The sequence below is a fragment of the Egretta garzetta genome, unplaced genomic scaffold (assembly GCF_000687185.1).
Source record: "Egretta garzetta isolate BGI_Z169 unplaced genomic scaffold, ASM68718v1 scaffold450, whole genome shotgun sequence".
NCBI lineage: Eukaryota > Metazoa > Chordata > Aves > Pelecaniformes > Ardeidae > Egretta > Egretta garzetta.
Window position 1 is genome coordinate 68,544 of NW_009258303.1, and position 25,944 is coordinate 94,487.

The 25,944-nt window shown below is 37.7% G+C and overlaps 1 protein-coding gene across 1 annotated transcript in view; it reads left to right on the forward strand.

Moving 5' to 3' along the window:
• Positions 1 to 25,944, forward strand: part of LOC104126260 (sodium leak channel non-selective protein) — a gene marked incomplete at its 5' end in the record, with an annotated part of 155,188 nt that overhangs the window by 61,857 nt on the left and 67,387 nt on the right. Inside the window, one exon of the mRNA XM_035894172.1 lies at positions 1,814 to 1,888. Within this exon, the coding sequence (XP_035750065.1) occupies positions 1,814 to 1,888 (75 nt within the window). The remainder of the gene's footprint in view (positions 1 to 1,813; positions 1,889 to 25,944) is intronic.

The window sequence follows — 25,944 nt, forward strand, 5'->3', positions numbered from 1 at the left end:
TTTAACTTTTATTTTGTGGTACATAGTCTTTGTTTCTTGTTGGAAAAAAGTGAAAAGGGAGTTAATGAAAGTCTTGATGCCTTGATATTTATCTGTGCATGAAGGAGCAAGGCTGTAAGTGTTGATACATTTAATGAGTACTATGCTTCTTTTCAGTGTGGTACTGTACTTCCTTAGCAAGTATGCTCTGAGCTGCAGGTACTGGAGTATCATAGACTGTATAAAGTATCTGAAGAAGAAAAACACCATACTGTGAAACCCTGACAAAACAATAGCAAAACTGTTCATTGGCAATTAGGAATCGAAGTAGTTTATGCCAGGGATTATTTATTTTATCAGAACTCTGTCTTGCTTTGCCATTCTGAAGGCCACCTTAACTTCCACTGTTCGCAGTAGCTGGATCATTGAAAACTGTATGAGGTACTGTTTAAGGCTGTGGCGTATATAGTATGTCTTTTCTAACAGCTGCAGGAAATTCTACATATTTCTAAAGCCAATTTCCTCTTAGAAGAACATTTCTTTTCCTGAACACTGACATATTATAAATTTATGGGTGGGAGTCCTTCCTGTGTCTTCTGTACCGTTATAGTTCATGGAGGTAAAGGGAATCCTGCTCTGGAACAAAGTCCAGACACCGAGCTCAGATGCAGACATATGTGTTGGAATAGATTAGTTCCAAACTCCTTGGCTGGTGTACTAAGCTACTTAAATTTCATCTTCCATATAGCTGGGGAATAATTTTCCAGTGTGAATGAACGACAGGTAAACTTACATTTAATTTACAACAGTGGTGGACAGATATGTCTACTCTGGTTGTCACTCAGTGGTCCAAGGCCACAGAAATATTTTAGGCATGTAATTCTTTTAAAAGCTTAGATTCCTTCCGATATCTCTAGGAAATTGGTGGTTGCCTGTAGGAGCTCAGTATGTTTGAGGATATTTGCCTTGAACCTCAGAGACTAAAACCTTGGCAATTGCTGACAGCTGCAAAGCTATGTATGTGCAAATGTACTGCCTTAAGATGTAAGTTGTCTGAGGACGTATGCTGAATAGTGGTACCCCGTCTCACCTACATCCTTGCTCTCCTAGTTCTGTCTCCTTCTCAGCTATACCAGTCGTATTTTCAGCTTCTTTGGCCTCTGGTCAGTATCTTTACACAAGGGAAATATAATGATCTGATGGGCAATTTTTTCCCCCTGGGATTCTTCCTTCTAGAGGCATATCTACACAATATTTAATATATAGTAAATGAAAGTGCATGAGTTTCCTATGCTGTGGCTCCCGATGCATGCAAATAATGAGGCAGCTTACTTTTCTTTCAAAGTGGAGTTAGCTACTTTGCACAGAGGTACTCTGAGCATTAAGCAAGTCCATAAAGTACATTAGTGTTAGCTGGCCTCTGTGCTAAAAATTCACACCTTAATGGAAAAGCACCTTAGCTTCACAAGCTGTTTAAAGATTATGCTTTCTGTTTCTTTTTTATTATTATTATTATTTCTGATTCATTTAATTTTCTTTTTCTGTGAAATGCATTTTGATGGGTATATTGTTAAATATACATAATGCATTGTTCATAAAACCTAGAATGTACAATTTTAAAACTCATAAAATAATTGTATGATAAGCTAAAAAACAATTTACTACTTGCAAAATGGCTAGCAGCCATATAGTAGCAGGTGATATTAGTTCAACAGATGTCAAAGGCAAGACTTCCATTTACATCAGCAGGACCTTCATTTTTCCATGTCATTTCGTTGTACTTCTTAAGCAAAATGAGACAAGCTTTTAGAAATAATTTACAATTGTTTTGTAGATTCTACTCAGCTTGTTTGTTGCTGTTATTTTGGACAACCTGGAACTTGATGAAGATCTGAAGAAACTTAAACAAGTAAGAACACGTTTTTATTGTGCTTGGATATAGTTTCGATAAAGTATTATTTTACTGGTGTTTTTATAGTAATAGAGGTGAAACATCTTCATCAAAATGAACTAAACAGTAGATGTTGAAGAGAACAGCAGTATTCTGTTAGTTGACCATCACACAATGTGAGGTAGAAATTAAGAGATCGTAAAAGAGACATAGAAATTGGTTTCAATATTTGAGGAAAGTAAATTTAGATAGTCATGTAACTAAAATAATTTTAAAATCACAGCTAGGGCATCTTTTTGCTTATAATCTAGTGAAGGATGTCCCTGCCCATGGCAAGGGGGTTGGACTAGATGATCTTTAAAGGTCCCATCCTACCCAAACCATTCTGTGATTCTATATGATACTGTATGAGCACACTGTAGAACCGCTACAAGGGAGACTACTGGCAAGGATCCACAGGCGGGAAGTGGTAGAGTGGACTAGGTTGAATGTGTTAGGCGAGTGCTAAAGGCGCTTGGCAAACTTAACTTGCTTGCTTGATTCTCCAAATTTGGAGACCAAGATTACCAAGAAACCATTCTGTCATGCTTGAAACCCCAAATGACAATCACATAAAACAAATGTAACTAGAGAGTTCGTGTTGGCCATTCTGGCCTTGTACACAAACCACCAGAGGGGACGGTATCAGTAACTTTTACATAAATATATAGCTATGTTTTAGTCTGCGCACAGAGGAGTAAAAACCATCAATGTTTTCCTATTTCATGCATGAAATAGCAAATTGAGAGCTTAATATGTGGCAACGTCTTTTGTAATATTTGGCTTATAGCCTTTCACCCATCATTTGCTGGTTTTGTTCATCTTCCAGGTGCATCAGCAACTGTTGTAGAATTATGTTCTTTCAGTTCTTGGAAAATAGTTTAGTCAATGTAATTCTTTTGCATTGAACTGTTACCTTGAAACTAATGTGCCAAATAACCACTCCCTTGTTTTTCCTTCTACATTATTTTTCTTTTAGTTTTAAAACTGATGTGTTTATTCAATTTTTTTTATATATTTGTTGTGTTCATTTTCTACAAACTTCTAACTTCTGGATTTAGAGACTGTATGTTTCATGTATGCACACTGCATATGTGGAATGTGTCAAACTAATATTGCTTCCCAATCTTCTGTTGCTTCAAGGCACTGACAAATGAGACTACTATGTAGTTAGTTCAAATTCTTTATAGAATTCAATACAGAAGTCAATATTGCTTTTTCTCTTGCAGTATTAAATATCAGTATGTACTGCAAACTTTAAGTAAGTTAAAAGGGCAGGTATTTTCTGCCAAAAGGAAATATGAATACTGGATTTCAGTTAATCAGCTTACATAAGTGAAACAAGAGATCTCATAAATGATTTGGGGATGGCCAGAGAGTCCTGAGTATGCAAAGTGAGAAGATCAAATCAAGTTTATTCAATTCTCTCCTTACCAGTTTCAAGAGGTAAAATGATCTGAAATGAAAATGGCTCAGGTGTATGGTAAGCAATGTCATATCATACTGATAATCTTACAGGAAAATTTTCATAATGTCTGTGTGAGTTAGGAGCACAAATCAACTCTCTGAAATAAGCTTAAGATTTGAAATCCTGTGGCTTTTCTGTGAAACTTAGAATCTTCGATTCATAAACCACTTTAAAAGTCTACACCTTTGCTTATGAAATGGCAGCATGACTTTGTGTTTTAGCAGCCCACTCTGGAACTGGTGAACAAAAAGCAATGATGAGAGGCCACCACTTGCAATGCTTGCCACTGTGTCAGCCTGAAATCTTGATAGCCTTTGAGGAATCCTGTCTCCATAATAGCAGTAGAGCACACTCAAGTAAAAGACATAAATAGAATATAAAAAAAAAATCCCTCAACTTCATAGCTTTGAGACTGGCAGCAGCATCCCTAGTTGAGTGTGATGCTGGGTCAGAGTAAAACCACTGCCTGAGTCACCAGACCTTCTAGCTACCATGCAAGTGTGGCACCGTGCTGACATTGGTAGACTGTTTCCATGACCCAAGTGGGTATTTAACCAGAGGACAGCACTTTGCCATACCAGTTTGGCTGACTGGCGTAATGGTATATGCATTATACACCATTATGATGTATGAAGATGTCCAAGGTGGATGACGCTGGTTCACTTTTATTTATGCTTTTGAAATGTTGCTTTAAACAGTAGCCTCTCTTCAAAGACTACTCCTCAGTACTAGTGAATGTATTGTCCTCTGATATTTTATCCAAACAAATTAATGTTATATGAAGTGTTGCATGTTTTAAAAATGCTTCAGGTAAGGAGGAAAGAGGTTGGTTCTTGGAGCTGAATCATATTGAATTACTGGAATGACTGAACAACTGATTAAGTGTCTGGAACAAAAAAGGTTTCCTGTGGGGTAAATGTGATGGTATCACAGGCCCAGTGCTGACACTGACTGTGCACTGGTATACTGAAATATTGATTGTCTTATCTCAGAAGATAAAGCAGAAAGTGGTTTTAGTTCAATGGTATTTTGAATTCTACACTAAAAAAAAAAAGAGGGCTGTAAGAAGAAGGAGGATTGTGAGGTAATTGGTAGGTTTTAATCAAGACCATTTCTATAAAGAAATAGATCTTTATTCCTGCACAGGAAAATTTTTGACATCTATAATTAAAAGCTGAATGGTGTTCCAAGGGAGGAGTCAAATAATTCAAACTGTTAATGTAGAAGACATTGATTGGTTGAAAATAGTAAAACGGTAATGCTCTCAAAAGTATTTCCATCTTCGTATTTGTACTTTTTCCCTGCCTATGGCTGTAAAGGTCGAGGCCCAGGGCATTTTCAGATGGTGAAATATTGAATGTTTTTCAAGGAAGGAAGGAGAATATATTTAGGCCAGAAATCACACCTAGCTAATAATTCCTTTTGGGATGTGTCCTTCTTAGTTATGATTTAATTCCTCTTCTTGAACTTGATAAGAAAATATTACTTATCTTTCAGATTATTGGGAAAAGACTAATCAGTTAATAATTGCAATGTACTCTAAATGTAAAATGATAGGTAAATACTTGGTATTCATTTCAGTTCAGTAAATGTGTTTAAATATGAATAAATCAAAGCAAAATACATTAAATTACTAGAAGATTTAGGAGATTATAAGTAAGGTTTTAAAATAATGTATTTAAAGGCTACTAAACTTTTAGAATTAAATTTGTCAGTGCAAATTTAGTTAAGGATATGCAACATGATTCAGTTTTTAATTACATTATTACATAATATTCTTTCCAAAAGTCTGGCCTCATTTAGTGCAAAGAGTAGATAGAGCTCACTTTAATAAGCCACTAGTCGATATTTTTTTTCTTTATTGTACAGTGTGTGATCCCTGTACATTATTTATTGCACAGTATTCAAGCTTTGCTACAAAGACAAAACTATTAATCTCTTTCTTGACTTTTTTATGGTACCCCTCATAAGTATCTAGAACAAACATAAAACTTGTAAAAGATAATTTAAGTGATTTACTTAGCACCACAGGCACACATAGGAATACGATCTGTTTTTCCAAGACACCATTCAACTGGCTTAAGATCAGAATCATCCTTTGTATTCTTACAGGTCTGTTCATTTGCGATTCATTCCCATCCACTGCCAAGTCTCGTCCTCTCGTCTATGTCTGCCATGATAGCTCAAGTCAAGTGAAAAGGGATTGTACTATAACGCATAGTCACCATCTATCTGTGCAATAAACTTGATCCTCTGCAGCAATCCAGACTGACCCTAACACACTTCTTTAACCTCCACGTATGAGGTTGGTCCTGCTCATCTTCCCATGAGGCCCCTTTCTGTGGTGTTTGGTGCATCAGTTGTGCAGATGATATTGATCTTAGGCACAAGAAATCTATCAGCTACAATCTTAACTTCCTTCTCTCTTATTCCTGTCTTCTCCACCATCTCCATAAACTGTTGCCCCAAAGATAAAAAGAAACTGAAAGGATTTCTTTGATTTCTTTTGCTTTTTGTGATAAAGTTTGGACTTTCTTTTCAGAAACTCAGCACTCTAACAGATTGTGAAGTATGACTTTCCTTTACAGCTGCTGTGTTAACTTTTTCTCATTATATTTCCACGTATTTACTAATTCTACTGTTGCTACATTTCTATCAATTTGCCTAGATATGAAGTCAGACTGATCAGTTTCTAATTTCCCATGCTCCATCCTGAAGCCCTTTTTTAAAGTTATTCACATTTGCCACTTTTCTTTCTCTAGCTACTGAGTTTATTCAGGTGAGAAGTTATTCACCACCGCTTGTATGTCAGCATTGTTATAGCTCAGATCCTTTAGAAGTCTTGAGTGAGTGTTATCAGGTCTTGGAGAGTAACAAATTGACCTTATGTCCGTTATCTTCCAAAAGCTTTTCTCCTGCCATTTTTGCTGGAGATTAGTCTTCCGCGCAGTTTATCGTCTTCTTTGACCTCCTCTGTGGTCGACACTATTCATTTTGCTTTCTTGCTTTGGTTTTATTTTTGTGAACACTCTCGATTAATAGTCTGTTGCTCTTTTAGACTCTCTGTGGATCTTGTTGATTTCTGTATGTTCTTAAAAGCTTTCCTATTAGATTTTATTTCTAAAGTAGTCCCTCAAAATCTTTCATGATCTGCTGTATTACTGTTTTATGTAAAAAAATTGCCAGAATTTATGCTTTTTTCTCTATTCTTTGCTTAGGATATGGCTTTCCTTTCTGAAGCATATCCATTTACTTTTAAAAGCCTTCTTTGCACTCCAGTTGACATTTCTGGCCTTTTTGACCTTCTTGAAGTTTTTCCGTAGGTGGTAGATGTATTCTGTGCTTCTAAAACAGGATATTTAAAGTTACACCATACATACCCCCCTCACAGTTTCTGTCATTTGGCCGTTCCTTTAAATTTCTTTTCAAAAGCTTTGTGATTTTATGTAATTCATTTTTTAATTTAAATTCAATGAAGTAGGTGCTTTTGACCTTCTAGTTGTAAAAAAAATTAAATTAAAAGCATTTTTATCACTGTTACTTAATAGCTTTTTGATATTTATGTCATGAACTAGGTCTTGCTTAGTACTAAACCATAAGGTGCTTCTTCACTTAGGTGTTCTCTGACTATATAGTTCAGTGAGGAGTCACTTGGGAGTAAAAAATTAATCTTGTTCTTCTACCCTTTCCTAAATGTACATAAGGGTAAACAAAGGCTTCCCACTGTTATTACTGCTTGTCTTCAGGCCTTTAATACTCCTTTACATATTAAAGTGACTTTCTAATCACCATCTACATGTATACAGAATAGTTCTTCTAGGCATGCAGTTTCAGTACAGAAGGGTCCTATACTGTTTGCATGTGCGTTTACCTTATTCACTTTATTGATTGTAGATTTTCTGTAACAAATAGCACCAGTCTTTCACTGGTGCAGCAACTGTCGGTCTGGATAATATGTTGCCTAGTTCTGCATATTCTGATTCTGTAGGATCCTACTGCTTGTTACTTCTACCAAGTTTCTGATATGTCTTTTGTGTCAACAATATGGGTTTTTTAATAACAGGATTTCTAGTCCAATCATGTCATTTTTTAGGGTTCTGCTAGCCTGTATATGTGGTGTTCTTCTCTAGTTTTATGTCCTCACCTTAACATGGCTTTATTTCTTATTGGTTTTTGTTTCCTATCAAAATGTTGTAAACTTTTAGGATTCCTATAGCCTCATTCAGTACAGAGAAACTCACTTTTACCTTGTCAATTATTCCATTTTGGGCTTACTCTACTGTTTTAGAGAGGTATGTTTTGTTTGTAGGGTGGCTATAAGAAAATTTGAAGCCAGCCATGAGATTATACTCATGCTGCCCAAGCTGTATGAATTATCTTTCTTTCATCTGCAGCATAGTTTGTAGCATACAACAGTGGCACCTGTATGATACTGCTTCTCAAGTGTATATCCCAGCTTCCCTTGTACCATGCTAAGTGGATCCCTTCTAAGCTTACACAATTTAGGAAGAAAAATTTTCTTGTAGAATAATGTCAAAAAGATAGGAAAAAAAAGGTAGGGATAAATGATTGTTTTTCATAATAGAGGAAAGGTACCAGTAGAATCCCCTGGTGATCTTGGCTGGGACCTGGGCTGCTCAGTATTTGTAAGTTATCCAGAAAATAGGGTGGATAGTGAGGTGGCAGAGTTTGCTAACGGTGCAAAGTAAAGTCTCGCAAAATTAAAGCTGAGTGTGAAGTATTCATATTTTTCATCTGAGAAATAAAATGTCAGATGAAATATAATGCCAATAAATACATGTAGAGAAGCCGCCTACTAAATGCATGAATGTAGGCTTTAATTAAGCTATCACCAGTCCAGAAAGATTTTTGAGTCATTGTAGATATTCTCTATCATGTCAGTTCAGTGCTTACCAAAAGAGAAGGCAAACACATTGTTAAAAATTATTAGAGAAAATTGTTAAACAGAATTGAAAACATTCCTGTTCTGCCATATACATCCAAGATGCTTTCATGTCTTGAATACTGCATGCAGGTAAGATTATGCCATCTTTTTAAAAATAAGACACAGTAAACCTAGAAGAGGTACAGAAAAGGATAATGAAGATGACCTTCAGTTTGTAAATTGAGGTGGCTGAGGAGGAGGCTAAGACAGAGTTATATGAAATTACAAAACTTGTAAAGTTGAATAGGAGAAGACTATTTTACTTCTTCCACCACAAGAAAGTGAGAGAGCACTCAAATTGGTTTAGTTTTAGGACAAATTAATGGAATAAAAATCCTATAAGGGCAGATAGTTTAGATGTAGCTTTCAGCCCCAGATGTTGTCAAAGCTAGGAAACCATGCAGGAAGTATAATTGCTTTGTATTTGATCTGTTCCTACACTTATTTCTCTGACACCTTCTGCTGGCTCTTGTCAGAGACAGGGTACTGGTGAAATGGACCCTTGATCTAACCCAGTGCACTCATTCATATGCCCCTAATGTTCCATAATCTGAATGGGATTTCAGAAGCAATTTGCAAATAGCATAAGGAGGAATTAAATTCTTATAGCCCATTGGTGCCTAAAACCATATGTGCTGCCACTTTACTAGAGTTGTATTTCCAGAACAGAAAGAGCAAGCATCTCAAGCATCTCTGAGTATAAGCAATAGCCTAACTTCCTTGGCCATGTAATCTTACTTCAGTAATCCTATTTCCTGGAATTCCACTATTAAAATAGATATAATTTTAACAGTATTAAAATATAAAATGTTCTTGATTTGCCTTATGCTTATGATAACAACCCCAGTTTACCTCACTAACTTTAGAGGGTTTATCATACAGTTTATATTAGACAAGATTATCGTGTTCCTATTTTACAACTGGAGAATCAAAGCTGAAGAAGTGACTTCTCTAGGTTCATACATAAGGTCCCAGTATGGCAAGGAATCAAAGTCTGTCCTAATGCTTAGGCCCCTCAAGTCAATCGGGAACATCCATGCACTTTAAATTGTTGAAATCTCACATAAGCGTAGTTCTGCTGCTTCAAAGGAATGTTCCCTTAAGGAAGATTGGATTTCTGTCGTATCACACGTGTACTGTCTGGGCTCACTAGTGCACACTCACAACATTGAGTACAGATGGCATTCATTACTAAAAATATTTTCCCAATACATGCCTTACTACCTAGCAACAGAAGTTCTTGGAGGAGTAAACAAGAGTATGCAGTAGCGACAATAATCTTCTAATTTAATGAAATTCTCACTCTCACCAGTGAAGGTACTTGTCAGATGTGCATGCTCCTTTCCCTCCAGTTCTGCTCCACACCATGAAATACATACAAGATTTTTTTCCCCCTGGATCCATATCAAAGCAGTAAATGCAAGAGGCTGCAGGGATACATATATATCTACTTACAGTATATATATTTAGAAAAAAAAAGCCCTACATTTAGAATTATATTATTTTGATCTGTGTTTTTGAAAATAACAGATGTTTATCATGTTCATTTTCTGTTTTGTAAATACTACTTTTAACTATTTGATGCTGAAAACAGAAACGTTCATAAACAAAGAAGCTTAGAGATAACTATAGCTTCTTTGCTGGTTTTGTCTGTTGAGATAGATTCTTGGTTTTGACAATGGTTAATGTCTGACCGGCTCAATTTGATGCGAGTGGTTTAGGGTCAGGTTTTGAAATGCTTAGAAGCTTTGCAAAAAAGAGGCAGTTCAACAAACATTAGTGGTCTTGGCAGGACTTTAACAGCAAAAGCATAAAAGGAAACCATTAGGCAATCTGTCCAATAAGAAGGAGCAATTGCAGTAGAAGAAAGTTCGTAGGAAGTTGGGTGTCATGAGAAATGGCAGAACTACCATGGAATCTAGTTCCGTAATACTCTTGGGTTTTTTGGTGATGGTGGTGATGGGGGTATGGGGAGGTCTGTACTGGGATCCACCTGTTTGTCCAGAACTACAGCAGCAGGGTACAGAGATCTTTGAAAAGAGTTTGTTTTTTTTTAAAAAAAAAAAAGTATTCATTTTTAGGTGTTAACCCCTCTGGTCTTAAAATCTACCCTTTTTTTTCTGATTTTGTTGTCAGGGAAACAGAGCAATTAACACTGCTTTTTTCTCACTAAGCAGTTACTTTTGCTTCTTCACTACTCAGTACTTAGGTTAGAAAATCCCCGATTTATAATGAAACACTTGGCCTCCTACTATCTAAAGAGAGAGTATCTGATGTCTTCCTAAGATTGTTCAAGATAATTCTGGCACAAATATTCTAAATATGAATTTGACACTGTGCCCCTTTTGTGCAAGAATACATAAGTGAAATTTTGATTAATGTCAGTTAAGACAAAGCAAGTTAGTCTCTGAAGAGGCTGTGCTGCATCCTCCTACATTTTTCTCTGAAGTAGAAATTAATTTGAATAAAAGATTCAAATCAGACATTTATATTAAGTAGAATAAAATATTATTTCAGTGCTGCAGGACTCTGATCACCCTAGCATGCTGTTGATTTTAGGAGGGTCACAGATACTCAGTTGCTCATAGAGTTGGAATTTTTGTTAAACTAAAGCAGTACTCACGTGCCAAACAATTCAAACTTACATCCCCAGTGCAAACATAAAATTTCCTTTCTGTGATTGCTCTAGTATGCAGGTTTGTTTGTCTGTAAGTTGGAGAGAAGCAGCACAATTTGTACCTTTGATCTTAAATTCATGTGCAATCAGTTGTTGATTATGCAATTATTATTTTGATGCAGTTAAAAAGTATTTCCAGTGTCTGTGCTTTTCATATCTCAGAGCAATTTGATTCACATTTTTAATCCATGTAAAAGAAATCTCCCAAGAATAAAAAACTTTGTGCACTTAAAAAAATGCAGTTATTTCTAAGAAAGAGGTAAGAGTGTCTTCTGACATACACTGAAAAAAATAAATCACAAGAATTTTGTGTGCTTACGCAGCAAGCAGCAAGACAAAAGTTTTAATGCTTTTATACTTAATCCAATACTCAGAACTTTAGAAGCAACTATCCTCAAGTTTTGGAGCAATTATATAAGAGGGAAAAAGTTCTTATTCTTTTAGATAAAGGTTGGAATTTTCTAAAGTGTCAAAGGATAGGATTCATGTCACCTTGTTAGCCATGCAAAAAGTTAGACATGCAGTCTAAGCTAGTCATCTGCGCTTGCCTGTAGTCATAGTTACCCTCCAGGGAATGATTCATCCCATCCAGGTTGGATGCTCTCTTTTTCTGTTACAGAGGGAGTCTAGACAACTAATTAGGCAAAATGCCTGATTTTCAATGGATAAAGTTAAATGATGTGAATGTCTGACTTTAATGAATTAAGAGTCTGTATTTCATTGACATTTAGTCATATCGGTGCTTTTACATTAATTCCTGAGACCCAAAATCATGGTGTGTAACACTAGGCATCTTACTGAAGTTCCTAGGTTGGGATCCCAATTTAGGTTAGGGACTTTGATGGTAATAGCAAGAAAGAAGGATAATAGTCAACATTCAAGGCTGGTCATCTCTCTTTGCTCACAGCAGAGAACAAATTCCTCATTTGTGAACTTAGGGTCATAAAATAGCAGGTCGCTGGAGTTGACACTTCAGCTAGTTTTCTAAAGGTGCATGGCACAAATCCAACAGGATGTTTGTAGAGGTTCCCAACTTCCACCTGGGTTGGCTCAGAAGGAAATACAGGCCCTGGCTCAATTGTGGAGCAAAGAACAGAGGAAAAGGCAGCGTGGTCTGTGTGAAACCAGACATTCACTATTTGCTATGGGAATATGTCAGAAATGTGGCTCTCGCATGTTTTGATGTATCCTACTAAGGTTTTGTAGCTATGTTTGGTCTTAAAAGACAAAGATATGAGTAATTGCTTCCCTAGAGAATAAGGCTCTCCCTGCATTGCTAATGATGTTGAGGATATCCATCTTAAATTCCCTGCAATGATATGGTAACCAGTGTTGCTGCATCAGTATTAAGATACTGGGAATTTTTGTTTGTTTGTTTCCAATGTGCTCCAATATTATTCTTGTCAGTATGTTCAGCACCTTTCTCCCTTCAGCCAGCATCATTATGGTTCCCATTTTTTCAGCTGCTGGTTGTTTTTCTTTCATGTCCAGACACAGTTAGTGCAGACTTTTGTTTACATTAGATCATACATTTGTTAATGCCTGTAGTCACTTCTCCGCGATCATTGTCAAAGGAATTTACCCCCCCTCCCATTGTTGGAAATTTGCAAAACAACCATCTCTGTATTAAATTCATGGAAGCAACACTGGTTTCCTTGAAAACTTTCAAGGTGTCTCTCCTTTTTAAAGTTGTCTTTTGCTCTGGGAATGACCACTACTCTCTTCTGAACTAAAACATCCTTCTAATAATTGGTTATCAGTGTTTCTGTGTTCAAGGCGTATACTTATTGCTGAAATTTGTGATGTGAAATAAAGCTTTCACACAAACTAGGTTTGCAATATGGGAGTCACACTGGCAAAGAGGTAAAAATGAGGTACACTGAGCTTTTCCAGAACTAAATACAGAAGTCAGGTCTGCAACCTAATCTTCCATTAGTTTTTCTGTCTCTCTCACACATAGAATGTTTCTACTTTCAGTGCTGGGGAAGGTTGCAAATTTTCACTCATTTTCAGGTTTGAGGATTTTTTGCTGCTGTCACTTTGTTGAAATCAGATGAACAGGAAGAAAAGGCCAAGGTTTTGCTACCTACCTCTTGAGTATACATTCATGATGTTTGCTGAAGCAGTCTATCTGTATATTTATTCCTTTTCAGGCTTTTTTTGCCTTTTTAACTGCTTCTTTTTAACTTCTAGATACTAAGCTATAAAATTTGGTTTCCATACAATCTTGCCCTCCAGTTATTCATCATCTCTTCATGTAAAACAGTTCTAACAACTGAAACAGCTCACTGGTTTCCTAGCTAGTGAAAATACAGGCTATTTTTATAGCTTCTGCTAAACACTCCTGCTGCTGTCTTTATATATTGTTGTCTGCAGAACAAATGAAGAAAGCAACCTGAACTGAGTGCCCTGACTATTTTTCTTTAACTTTTTACTGTGAAATTCTAAGAATAAGTATCTCTGCATTGATTCTTACCTTTGTTTTTGTCAAGAAATCTTCATAATTAAACCCCTGCAAGAGCTGTGCAGAGGTGAGGGCTAACGAAGTGGTTTATTCAGCAGAACTGGTCACTGAGAGAAGATAAGTCAAAATCTGACTGTCAGCCAACTGAAGCCCATGCGCTCCAGTACCATGAGTGAGGCCAAGAAGTTCTACCTAAGCCTGGTTCCTGTAGGAGAAGTAAGTCTGGGTTGTCTGGTATGAAGGATAATTGAAATGAGGTGCTTGAAACAGTACAAAAGTAAAAGCTCTTCCTTAACGTGGATTTGGGAATTGAGAAAATACAGTTACACACTGTAAGAGAGCTCTAAAAAGCAATTATTTTCATCTTTGTTAAAATGAAATCACATAAACCGACTAAGGCTCTAATTGGCATTTTTTGCCCATGCAGAGCCCTGGTTTCTCACAGTACATGTTCACATGGCAGCTAGCCAGTGGTCTGTGAACTGCTCGCCACACTATCATGCATGACTTATTAGAAGCAAAATGCTTTCCTTTTGGGAGGTAAGTAACTCATTGGAAAGCACACCATTTTAAAGAGGACTGTGCTAGGGAAAAGAAAATAATGTATTGGAAGACTTCTTGATCCTCCCTTATTCCCTGTTATGAAAACCAAATCGTAAACAGTTCAGGTTTTGGAGTAAAGCACAATTTCAAGCTATCTGCAGCCCAAACCATCTGTGATTTGATATTTAAAGTGCAAGAGCCTGCATTATTCTGAAACCAGAACATCTGCAATAGTGAAATGTTGTGGTTTAACCTCAGCTGGCAGCTAAGGCCCACAGAGCCACTGGCTTACTCCCTGCCAGTGGGATGGGGGAGAGAATCAGAAGATAAAAGTGAGAAAACTCATGGGTTGAGATAAAGACAGTTTAATAGGGAAAGCAAAAGCGGTGCGCACAAACAAAGCGAAGCAAGGAATTCATTCACCACTTCCCATCAGCAGGCAGGTGCTCAGCCATCTCCAGGAAAGCAGGGCTCTATCACGCAGGAAGACAAAATGCTGTCACTCCGAACATCCCCTCTCTTCCTTCTTCTTCCCCCAGCTTTATAGGCTGCGCATGACGTCATATGGTATGGAATATCCCTTTGGCCAGTTGGGATATCCCAGCTGTGCCCCCTCCCAGCTTCTTGTGTATCTCCAGTCTTTTCAGTTCTTCTCAGAGCATGAGAAGCTGAAAAGTCCTTGATAAGTAAGCACTACTTAGCAACAACTAAAACATAAGTGTGTTATCAACATTATTCTTCAAGTAGTTGGCACTTTGACCAACATTAACCAAAAAAAAAAAAAAAAAGGTTATATTGAGCAAGGTAACTGTATTCAATAGCCTGTTATTTCAGAATGCTCCTTATGTGAAGTATATGCCTTTGGGTCTGGATAGTCATATGGATAACAGAAGAGGAAAATATAATGCTTTCATTGGTTCACTAGATGTCTTAAGTAAGTGCCTGATGTGTATCAACTAACTGCAGTAACTGTGTCTGAATATGAAGGAAAAAGAACCAGTAGCTGAGAAAATGGGAACCATAATGGTGATGGCTGAGGGGAGTCTCTCTGAGAGAGTAATCCTTACAAAAGTACAGTGGCATATCTGCTAGTAAAGATTGAGCCCATCCTGTAAGTGCTTAAATTAATAGCAAAGGCATCATAAAATGCCATACAGAATTTTAGATTATAATGGCTTACAACTATTCATTGAAATGTTAAAGCCCTGATCTGGCTGAAACTAACTGACACAAACCTTGTAGGAGCTGACCTTAAGGCTTGGGTTCATTCCCTCTAACTTCTGGCCTTGGCAGGTTGCCTCAGTTCTCGGAGCAATGGAGAGGAACAGGCTTCTTCAGAGAGAGAGTGAGATCTTAGGAGTGCTAAATTGTCTCCTGCAGATATCCCTCTCTCGCCACCCCCACCTCTCCCCATCACATTCTTTCCTGTGGCTGGAGTCCAGGATACCTGTTTTACTAAGCTAGGTGCCTTGGTTAATTGCTTACAGTTGAGAGAAATTAATTTAGTGTCAGGGTGCAACTTTTCCTGGAGAAGTAATTCAAAATTCAAAGTCACATTTGGTTCTCATTATGCCCCTCTGCGTGGAAGTGGTCAGTCTATAGAAGTGCAGCTATTAAATATGCAAGCCAACAGCAATTACCTTTTTACTTACAGGTCACATATTTCCAGACACCAGGTTAAAAACTAGGATGGGGGAGCACAGACTCATGGAAGGAGCTTGTAGAAAAGGTATATTTCAGCATCTAACAAAGAATGAAGAGGTTAATTTTCATTTGCATTGACCACATCCTTCTGAAAAGAAATATGTATACTTCAATCGTGTTTAAAATACCTCACACAGGTTTTAAAAAAGAGGAAAAAAAACCCTAAAAAATGAAGAATCTTATTATTTATCTTTTAAAACATACAAAAAAGACTCGGAGTCAGATATTTTTTGGTTATAACACCAGTGCCTTGAGGTAGTTAAAATGCTTCCAATGTGCTACATTCCATTCTGCGCTAAAGATAACATGTGAGTTCTGGGAGGATGAGGTACCCTCTAGGCAGTAGTATAAGCAATTATGTTCAGGGCAAAAAAGCACCGATCAAAATGTCAGGACAGGCTTTTCTTTTTGCAGTTGTTTTTATGTTATTTGAAAAGAGTAAAGGATATGAAGACCTCCTGCGTGTACTTGCCAGATGCATATTTTTCTGTTGTAGGCATCTGATTATCATATCCTAAATGTGTATTTTGGGTCTGCTTTCCAGCCCAACCATATAAACATAGTATGTATTTTTGTTCTCTAATACCAATAGCCTATGTGATTTTGAATCTACACAGACACACATATATGTGCAAGCCATTTCAGAATCATAAAAGTTTTCCTCCATTTTGGGTATTGCAACTACCATTGCGACATACACACATGTGAATGCAGGTGTACATACACACCCACACACAATAAACTTGTCAAATATACAGAGTTTTTTGAAGTGCCCTGATTTTTACAAGTTGCAGAACAACAACAGATCCCTTTTAAAATCAGGCTGATTTTATGTAAGTGCTGAATATATTCTCAAAACTTCAAAATGTGCATGCATGCCTTATAAGAATATTGTTCTTAAAAAAAAAATCCTTAACAGCTCCAACAGTGCCTCTAATGAGCTTTCTTGTGTGTAGTACTTTTTTTTTTTTTTCCACCAGGCATGTCTTAATTCCACAAGATTATTTTTTCCATTGTCAGTGACAAAATGATGTGGAGTACCTGCATATCTTGTTTGTAATGGCAATGGACTGTCCTAAGAGAGCAAGTCCAACTAGAGATTTTTACTTTGGTGACCCAAGTGTACTGCGTTCAAATGTAAGTCCTTTTGGACCTCTGCCCTAAAATTACTGCTCATTAAGTATGATGTCACTTGGTATTCAAAATGATGGTCACTGACATCAGAGGAAGGCCTTCTGCAGGCCTTACTGGGGTTTTTGGGGGTAAGGATAGCTTCTGGTAACCCACGTCTACCTTCTAGCTCTAATTATATTGGTATCAGTGTCACCTGAAAGTAGAACCAAGGCACTGACAGTTGCTTGGCAGTTTCTTGTGACCAATGATTGATACAATTTCACTATCTTATGTTTCTGGTAAAAAAAAAAAAAGCCAATATTGTGCTTAGGCATTTATTATGAAGCTTACTGAGGAAGAACCTGTAGGCTTGGAAAATAACAGCTATACTGGGTCAAAGCAAAGGTCCTCCTGGTTCAATAGCTAGTTTCTGATGGTGGCCAGTAAAAGGTGTTTAGGGGCTAGCACAACAGGGAAGGCACATAGTGATATTTAGTTCTTCAGTGATATTTCATACTTGAGTGATAGTCACTCTCCAGGGATTTGGGAACCTCAGTGTCCACTGTGTTGTATCTTTATCTGGCAGATCTTGATGGATTTTTTTCTTGCATATGGTTGTTAAATCTATTTTCAAATCTGTGTACATTCTAGCATTTCTGCTTGCAGTAGCAAAGATAAATTTAACATTGCACAATGTGAACAGTATATTTCTTTTTCAACTTACGAATCTGTCACTCGATTATTTCATTTGATGCCCCCAGCTCATGAGGTACAGTCATTCCACTGAAAAGCTTTCCGCAGTGCTGTCTCCTTCCTACTATGCCTGTTATAACTTCCACTGTATCCTGTCTTTGTGCACCTGTACGTGCAGCTTTAGAATCTGACTGAAGTCTCTTTTCACTGCATAAGTCTATTTGAAGTGATCTGCATTTGCAAGCAAATTTGGCCGTTTAACTAACGCATCTTGGAAAAAGTCATGTTTAATATTCATTACAAACTCTCTCAGTATTTTTCTAAGTAAATAAATCAGCATGTGGAATTACTAGGATAGAATTTCTATAACATCATTTCCTGGAAATTATTTTCCTTTTAACAAGAATTCAAAATATCTAGTCCATAATAGAAAAAATATTAGCAAGGCAGTCTGAAATAATCAGAAGTCCCGTCTCCCTGCATGCAGCTTGCTGATGCTTTACTCATACTGTTTTTCAGGGATTTCATCTTTTTGTTTTCTCTTTGTCTCCATTTGCTCTCTTCAGATCTCTTTTCTGGTGAGGCTGCTTAGTATTTGAAAGCAAGCTGTTTCTAGGGGAAGTCCAGGCCATTTGGATACAGTCATTATTCATTCAGAAGATAGTTTTGACCTTACTCCTCTTAATACTAAGGAGTCTCACTCTCCTGGCAATGCAAGCATCGTTTTGGCAGACCTATTAACAACTCCTTTATTCAGTGAGGAGTAAAACTGTACTTGCACTTTATGACCCAGTTGTACTTTTCAGAGTGAAGGAGTTTTTTCTTTTTTTTTTTTTCCCCCCTACGATTTCTTCATAAGTGGAACTAAAGCACATAGTTCACTACTGCCTTTAATGGAGACCAGGAACAACGATGGGTCAAACACTGGTAATTGGTTTTTCGGGCACATGGCTCCAAAAGCTATGTAGAGTCATACCTCAGAAGAGACATTCTGTCTATCAGTAGAGGAGGAGATGTAAAAGAGAGGATTTGGAGTCTTTCTACCTGCCGGACCTGTGTCTTCATATGTGTAGGAGCACTTTGTAAACCAGGAGCAGAGCTGTGAAAAATCAAAGGCTTCAACAGAGGCACTAAGATCCATCTAGAGATTTCTTTGCTTCTTAAAGAATTAATTTCTTTTTTTTTCATCTTGATGATACCCATTAGAATTGCACACTGAAGAGCGACAGAGTCTGGTCTCATCTGGTCCTGACTGTCTTGCTGCACCCTGTTTGGGGATGCTGACCACGTTTGGTCAGAACACATTGCCGAAGCCCTGTGCCTTTCACCCAGCACCTCCAGGCATTCAGCAGATCTAGGAAGATGCCAATGACAATTTCAGCAGTAGCATCACTTCAAAATTCTGTGTGCTGAGGTTTCAGCATTAAAGTGGGAGTTTCAGCATGGGGATTTTTCATGAACATATTGTGCGAACAAGGTGTTATAATCGGTATATCTAATTTAAACACACTTGGCATAAAATTTAGAGAGAGATATATATGTGTGTGTGTGTGAGAGTTATCAAGGAGCTTTTTAAAGCCTAGTTAGATTTACTTGCCTCCAGAGTATTATTATTCTGAGGACAGTGCTTGAGGTAATTCCAAATGGGGAATAACTGAAAAATAGAATAAAAATGAAAAAATACATTTTCATTATATCTGATTGCATGTAAATGGATTTTTAACAAGTGGCCAGAAAGATAAGTGTCGAACACATTTTATTAACAAATGAAAAATACAATAATGGTTCCAAACTGAATTTTAAGCACTACATAAAATGCATTAAATCCCCTTTTTCATCGTAGAGGGAAGATAGTAGAAAGTTGACAAAATTTAAGTTGGTCCTCCATTTCCAGGCCATCTACAGAGCATTTAAAGTAGTGCTATTTCAAAAGTAGTAAACTTTACAGGGAATATGTCCATTTCTAGAAAATAAGCTGTCCTTTCAAGACTGGAAAACGTGGTCATTCAGAAAACTGCACGTGCCATACTCTTTCCTTTTTTAATAACTAAGAAAGTTTTGAAAACCTGAAGGCTGTAGCTTCCACCTTTGGTTTTTTTTCTGCCTCTTACCTCATCTATCACCTTTTTTACAAACAGTATCAATGGATCATAAATTCTGACTTAAATATTCAATGACCAATGGTGAAATAAACACCCAAGTATTAATTCAGAAGTTGCCAATCCCTAATATATGCAATACAGTATTATTTGTCAAGAAAACACATTAAATTCAAGAGGGGTTCTGTTGGAGGAAGGATTTATGGTATAAAATAGGGACCTTTGAAAATTCTAGTCAAAACTCATATTCAAAGCACACTCTTTTCAAGGAGGGGAGACGGGAGTCAGATTTGCTATAAATCTGTGAACAGCAGTAACAAAAATATAAATGAAAGCTTCTGCTGCTTCATTTATATCACCAGGGAAGAAAATGCTTACCTAGCTTTTATATCACCAGGAGCTCATCTAATCTTTATTTTTTGTTTTATTTGGTTGATACGTAAGAAAAATACAAGTGCTTCTCAGGGCACATAGGTGATTCTAGATGCTCCGTCCTCTGAAGTAAGAGACAGTTCTGTACCTCTTCGGAAGGAAGGAGAGGGCTTGTGTAGCATTACTCATCGGTATGATCGCAATTAGATCCTTGAAAATCCATGCTGTCTTTGCCTCTCAGTCCTTCGGTGTCACACAGGTCTGCATTGCCTTTTCTGAACAGTGTCTTAGGCCTATACGAGCTTGTGGACACATTGTACACAACCTTTGTATGCTTATAAAAAGTAGAGCCCAGGCCTTTGCATGAGATGATTTAATTCCTTGTTCAGTTAGTAAAAAAAGCTAGCTGCTTAGAAGGATACATTCATTACATCTTTATTGAGATTTTTAGGTACCTAAGTGTAAGGCAGTCACTTATTTTCCTCTTAGAATTCAGAGAACTTCTCTTTGTAGCTCCTCAAGAATGGATCAGTCACTCTTTTTAAAACATGACAGAAGATGAGTAGACCTGCACAGTTTTCCTGCATAACATCCAAGGAGTGGGAGCACGATTTCAGCATTAAGGGAAAATTCTTACCGGTATCTCCGCCTTTAAAGAAGCAATTCATCACCACAAGAACACAGAGAACCATCCCTATCTCTTGTGAAAGGGAGTAACAGAATGCAGGAATCTAGCCCTGGCTAAAATTCCATCAGCAAACTTGTGTAGGAGCATAACTTATGTGTTATATTATTATGTTGATCTGTGCCAGCAAAGTGTCCCTTGATAAGAATGCCCATAGACACTGCAGCACACCTAAAAAGAAGGAAACAGGTTTGCATTGCCACAACCCACAGAAACAACATGCAACCTGCTGCACAAGCACCTGCCTCACGATCTGTGACGAATATCATTCCGCATCTGCACCAAACTGCTGCCACCTCAAGCAGCCCTCACAAATTCCTAGGGAACACATAGGTTGGTTCTGGAATCTGAAATTAGGTTCACATAGCGTAGGTGTGTTTCTTACCATGCAGATGAAACTAAGTAGTAAATCAAGTTGGATGTGCTTTATGTCCACACCAGTTCAGTAGTGATCTATCCTGTGTAATGCCCCAGACAATGCATAGAGTACAAATCACGTGGAACAAAGGGTTTGCATGTGTGGATTCCATTCCAGTCTTCCTATACTTTGGTATTAAGAGGGCCTAGGTCAAAGTTATAGTGCTTTGTTAAACTGTGAGCGGGGACACAGATTCTCTGCAGATTGCATCTTTTGTCCCTGTGACCTCACTGCTATTCAGCATTTTACTTACCTCTCACTGTATCCCGATAGGAAGTCAAGATGATGACTTCCTCAGTCAGTCACAGCCTGGTTCTCTGAGTGTCTTCAGCTCTTTTTAAGTAAATGGGAGCTGCCTGCAGTGAGAACCTTTGAAAGTCTCTCCGCAATTATCGTTTCCCAGATGGGCTCTATTTTTCTGTGAACCCAGCAGGGCAGATGAAGTTGTGTGTCTTGGCTACATGGAGGTAAGTGCCATTTACAAAGCTACCTCCAGGAACCTTTCTTTGTGCAGGGGCTGGAAGAGGTAAGCAAACGTTAAGAGTCTCTGAATTGTTTTGCAATGCTACTTCCTTTTCTTCCTGTGCAGAAGCACCCTTTTGGGTTGTAATGAATTTTACCCTAAGTCTTGAACACGTTGTACCTAGCCAACATTAAATGATTATGTTTGTACAAGAGCAGAATTCATACATCTTGTGCTTTTGTTCACTTGAAAATATTTTAGTTGTTTATTTTTCATCAAATATACAATTCATAACAAATAATAATGCCTAGTTTAAATGAAGTCTCAAGCAGTTTTCTCTGATGAAATGGAGCGTGTAATGCATTTTTTTTATTATAGTGGATGTTCTTTTGTGACTCACCTTTGTATGGAAACAATAATACTTCTGCTACTTATCCCAAGAGAAAGTAACGAATATGAAAATGGTAAAGCTGCATTTATATTTTAAAAAGCTATTAAAAGAATAGTTATGCATGTTAGCATTAGATTTATGTTTCCTTTCCATTATTTATTTTAAACTATCCGTCCAAAAATGTACCTACCCCTGAACTGTTTTACAATAAGGGTGGGGTTTATCTTATCTAAGATAAGCCATTTTGTCTTATCTAAACTAAAGCATCTTCTCTAAGCTAATAATTTAGCCAATCTATATCAAGAGAGCAGGCTGTCCTGGACCTGCTCTCTGTTTGTAAAGCTGTCTGGCCGGTACAGCCTCGCTTGTACATACAGCTGTTTTCCCTTTCTAAAACTACCTACCACTTGAATAGGAAGTGTCCATACTGCCTACTGGGAATGTCCCCAGCTAGGATAATCCCCAAACTGTGCTCAGGTATGATCAGGTAGAGTGCTAACTGGCCAAGGCCAAAACTGTGCAAGTGGTGTTGCTAACCATGTAACACAATGGGGAATCTTATTCCAGTTCTTAGGCCTATATCCCAGTACATTACTAGTATAGATGTAGCCTTGTACTGTCTCTACATTCAGTGGAGGAGTTACCCTAAAGTAATATTCCATTCTGCTTGTCTTATGTGTTAGTATGGGATGAGGCAATATCTGGAGATACCTTTTTCAGTTAAATGTAGGAAACGCCTAGATGATTATATGATGTACTTTACATTTGGACAACTATAATTAACTGAGATGAATACCATCATAGATGCTATGGCCTAGATTCATCCTGTCTAACACTGGGAATCACACATCTGATTTAAAGAACATACTGGATTCAAGTTCCCTACTTTGTCAATGGAAAAAGATAAGCATGTCTGAAAGACACAGCCAGGCCCATATCTGAACTGACCTCTACAAGTGCCTCTTCATCACTTTTGGCTATAAAGAGAGACTAAGACAGCCATAACTTAATTAACTCAGGTTGGTACCCAAGTCTAAAGTCAAGAAGGTTGAATCTGGAAATGTAAGCACATTCCTGGGGGCCCTGATTACGGGCACTGACTGCACAGAATCTCAGATCTCATTTTTTTAAAATAGTATAATTCTTGCCACTACAGAGGGGAAGAAGATTTGGAAATATGGCTGAAGTGTAATCCATGTAGGAATTCTTGCCTGAATCTGTAGGCAGTGTGAAGTAATAGCTCTGAAAAATCCATCTTATTTATCTCCATTAATCAAAGGGAAGCTCTCTGACACACTGGATTCCTGTCTTCTATTAGATAAACGGACTAAACATTTGCCAGATTTTGCCAGAGTAGTTTTGCACCATTTGAATTTGCAATCACATCTTGTCAGCAGCATTTGTTCTTGAAGAACTGATAGGAGCTACAATTACTGGAAGGAAGTTATTAAACCTCCCACATTTGTGAAACCTTACTTAATATCTTATTAATTTGGAAGACTTCATGCAAAACTGAAGACAAAGTGACTTAAAGGAACAATTGTGAAACAGCAGTCATGGCATCAAGTTGTACTACACACAGCATATAAACCCTGTGACACAGAAAAGTTGTTTATAAAAAAACCCAATCTCGTGGTATGAGAAATAGATGTGTAATCTTGTTCCTCCATCTGCCAGGAACTTTTCAGTTTATTTTACCCTTATATTATCAACAGTGCAGTCTCTACTGTGAATGCCAGCACCACTGTAATCATATTTTTTGGTACATTTCACTGAAAATTCCCCAGGGCAGCACAGAATGTGGTTAAAATCAATTTAGGTTCTGTTTTACAGTCCCTACATGGGAGAATTTTTATTGCCTGCAATGTCCCCATTTGTTTAGGTGAGCCCAAAGGGCAAAATTCACAACTGGTACATCTAGGCAGTTGACTAAAAGAGGACAAGAGAGCAAGCTCAGGCGCTAAGCCCTTCCTTCTCTTTGCATGCTGCTTACCTGTTTGCTCGCTGCTGGGGCTCTCCTGTAGCTCTGGCTACTTTCTCCCAGACAATCCTTTGGTGTAGTTCAGGGAATATTTCAATTGAGGGACTACTTTGAAAGAAAGACCTCACCAGGTTGGACTCTAAGCCACACAGTCTGGTAATGCTATTCCACCTTCAGCCAAACTCACAAGCTCTCCTCTCTCAAAGTAGGCAATAATAACCCAACTTTCATCCAGAAGAAGTGCTACTCAGGAGAACTGGACGTAACATGTTGTTTGAGATGCCCTGAAGAATTGGAAAACCTGTAGAAAAATAGCTGTTGTAATTCTGTCTCAGGGCCACCACACAGGGCCTAGAGGAACCAAGAGCCAAAGTATAGTTAAGTCAGTGGGTACCATCTGACCTTAGGCAAGGGGTTAGGCCCTTGCTAGTCTGTTAGATAGCACTATAGACATACTAATAAGATATCCCCATCATAAACACTGCTTTTTAACCCTGCAAGTGTTACTTTTACCCAAATTCAATTTGTCCAATTTTTTGATCTTAATTTTCAGAGTCTTTTTCACCTTCCTTTATTCGTGGTGCAGTTTGCTCAAACAAAACTGAGCTTTGACTTCATTGTTAATGAGTTCAAGAAAGATGAGGAACTCCTAGAAAGAGTCCAGAGGAGAGCAACTAGGATGATAAAGGGACTGGAGCATCTCCCATGTGAGGAAAGGCTGAGAGAGTTGGGCTTGTTCAGCCTGAAAAAGAGAAGACTGAGAGGGGAACTCGTCAACACATACAAATATCTTAAGGGTGGATGTCACAAGGATGGAGCCAGACTCTTTGGAGTGGTGCCCAGCGGCAGGACAAGGGGCAATGAGCACAAACTGAAACATAAGAGGTTTCAGTTCAATATGAGGAAGAACTTCTTTCCTTTGAGGGTGACGGAACACTGGAACAGGCTGCCCAGGGGGGTTGTGGAGTCTCCTTCTCTGGAGATATTCAAGGCCTGCCTGGACAAAGTCCTGTATAACATGCTCTAGGTGACCCTGCTTGAGCAGGGGGGTTGGACTAGATGATGTCCCGAGGTCCCTTCCAACCCTTGCAATTCTGTGATTCTGTGAATTGCAGGTGTAAATAATGGTAACTGAAAGGCTGATTTGTGTTGAACTTTAAATCAAATGCAGGTACAAAAATGTTGATACAAATTGATCAAAGCTGAGTGTGGGCTGTGAAAGCTTACCCATATGCATATCGTCTTTTAGTACAGCTCATTCATGTCCAAAAATTTACTGGGTCTATACGGTTTCAGAATAATAACAGAAAGGAAAAAAGTGGGTCATTTAATCTGCTTTTTTTGATTTTTAATTGTTTAATTTACATGTCATGTAATGCTAATTACTTGGATTTAATTGAAAGCTCCTTTTGACAAGCCAAAGGTGATGGTAAATCGAGAATTTGGATAAGTAAAAAATCCTGGAAAACTGTTGAATGGGTGCTGGTATCAGTTTGTGATGTCTTTCATCCCCGTGCACTTTTTGTGCTCCAAGTGTTTGGTGTTGGAGCACATAGCATATCCTGCTAAAAGTGTAACACAGATATTGTATAGTCACTTTATTCTTCAAATACAGCCCCTAAAGGAGATTCTGAGTGAAAAATGTTGACATATAGCAGTGCACTATAATGTACCAAACAATATTAATTTAAAACTATCCTGTAGTGCGACCCCCCTGAAATTTCTCAAAGGTTTGAACTTTTCAGTCACCATGAAATTATTCTGGGCAGCTGGCCAGTTCCTAAATAAACTCTGTGTACATCAGGAGCAAAGCTTTTAATTTTGAACATGATTGATCTCAGCCCATTATGAAAACCATCAACTAAAAGGAAAAGGATAGAGCACTGCAGTAAATTTTTCATAAACATTTAATTTCATTGAAATATTTAGAGGGCATTTAAGTGAATTTCACATACACTTACCTCACAGACCATATGAAAACTGCATCTTTCACTCTTTACATTTTGCAGATTACTAGCT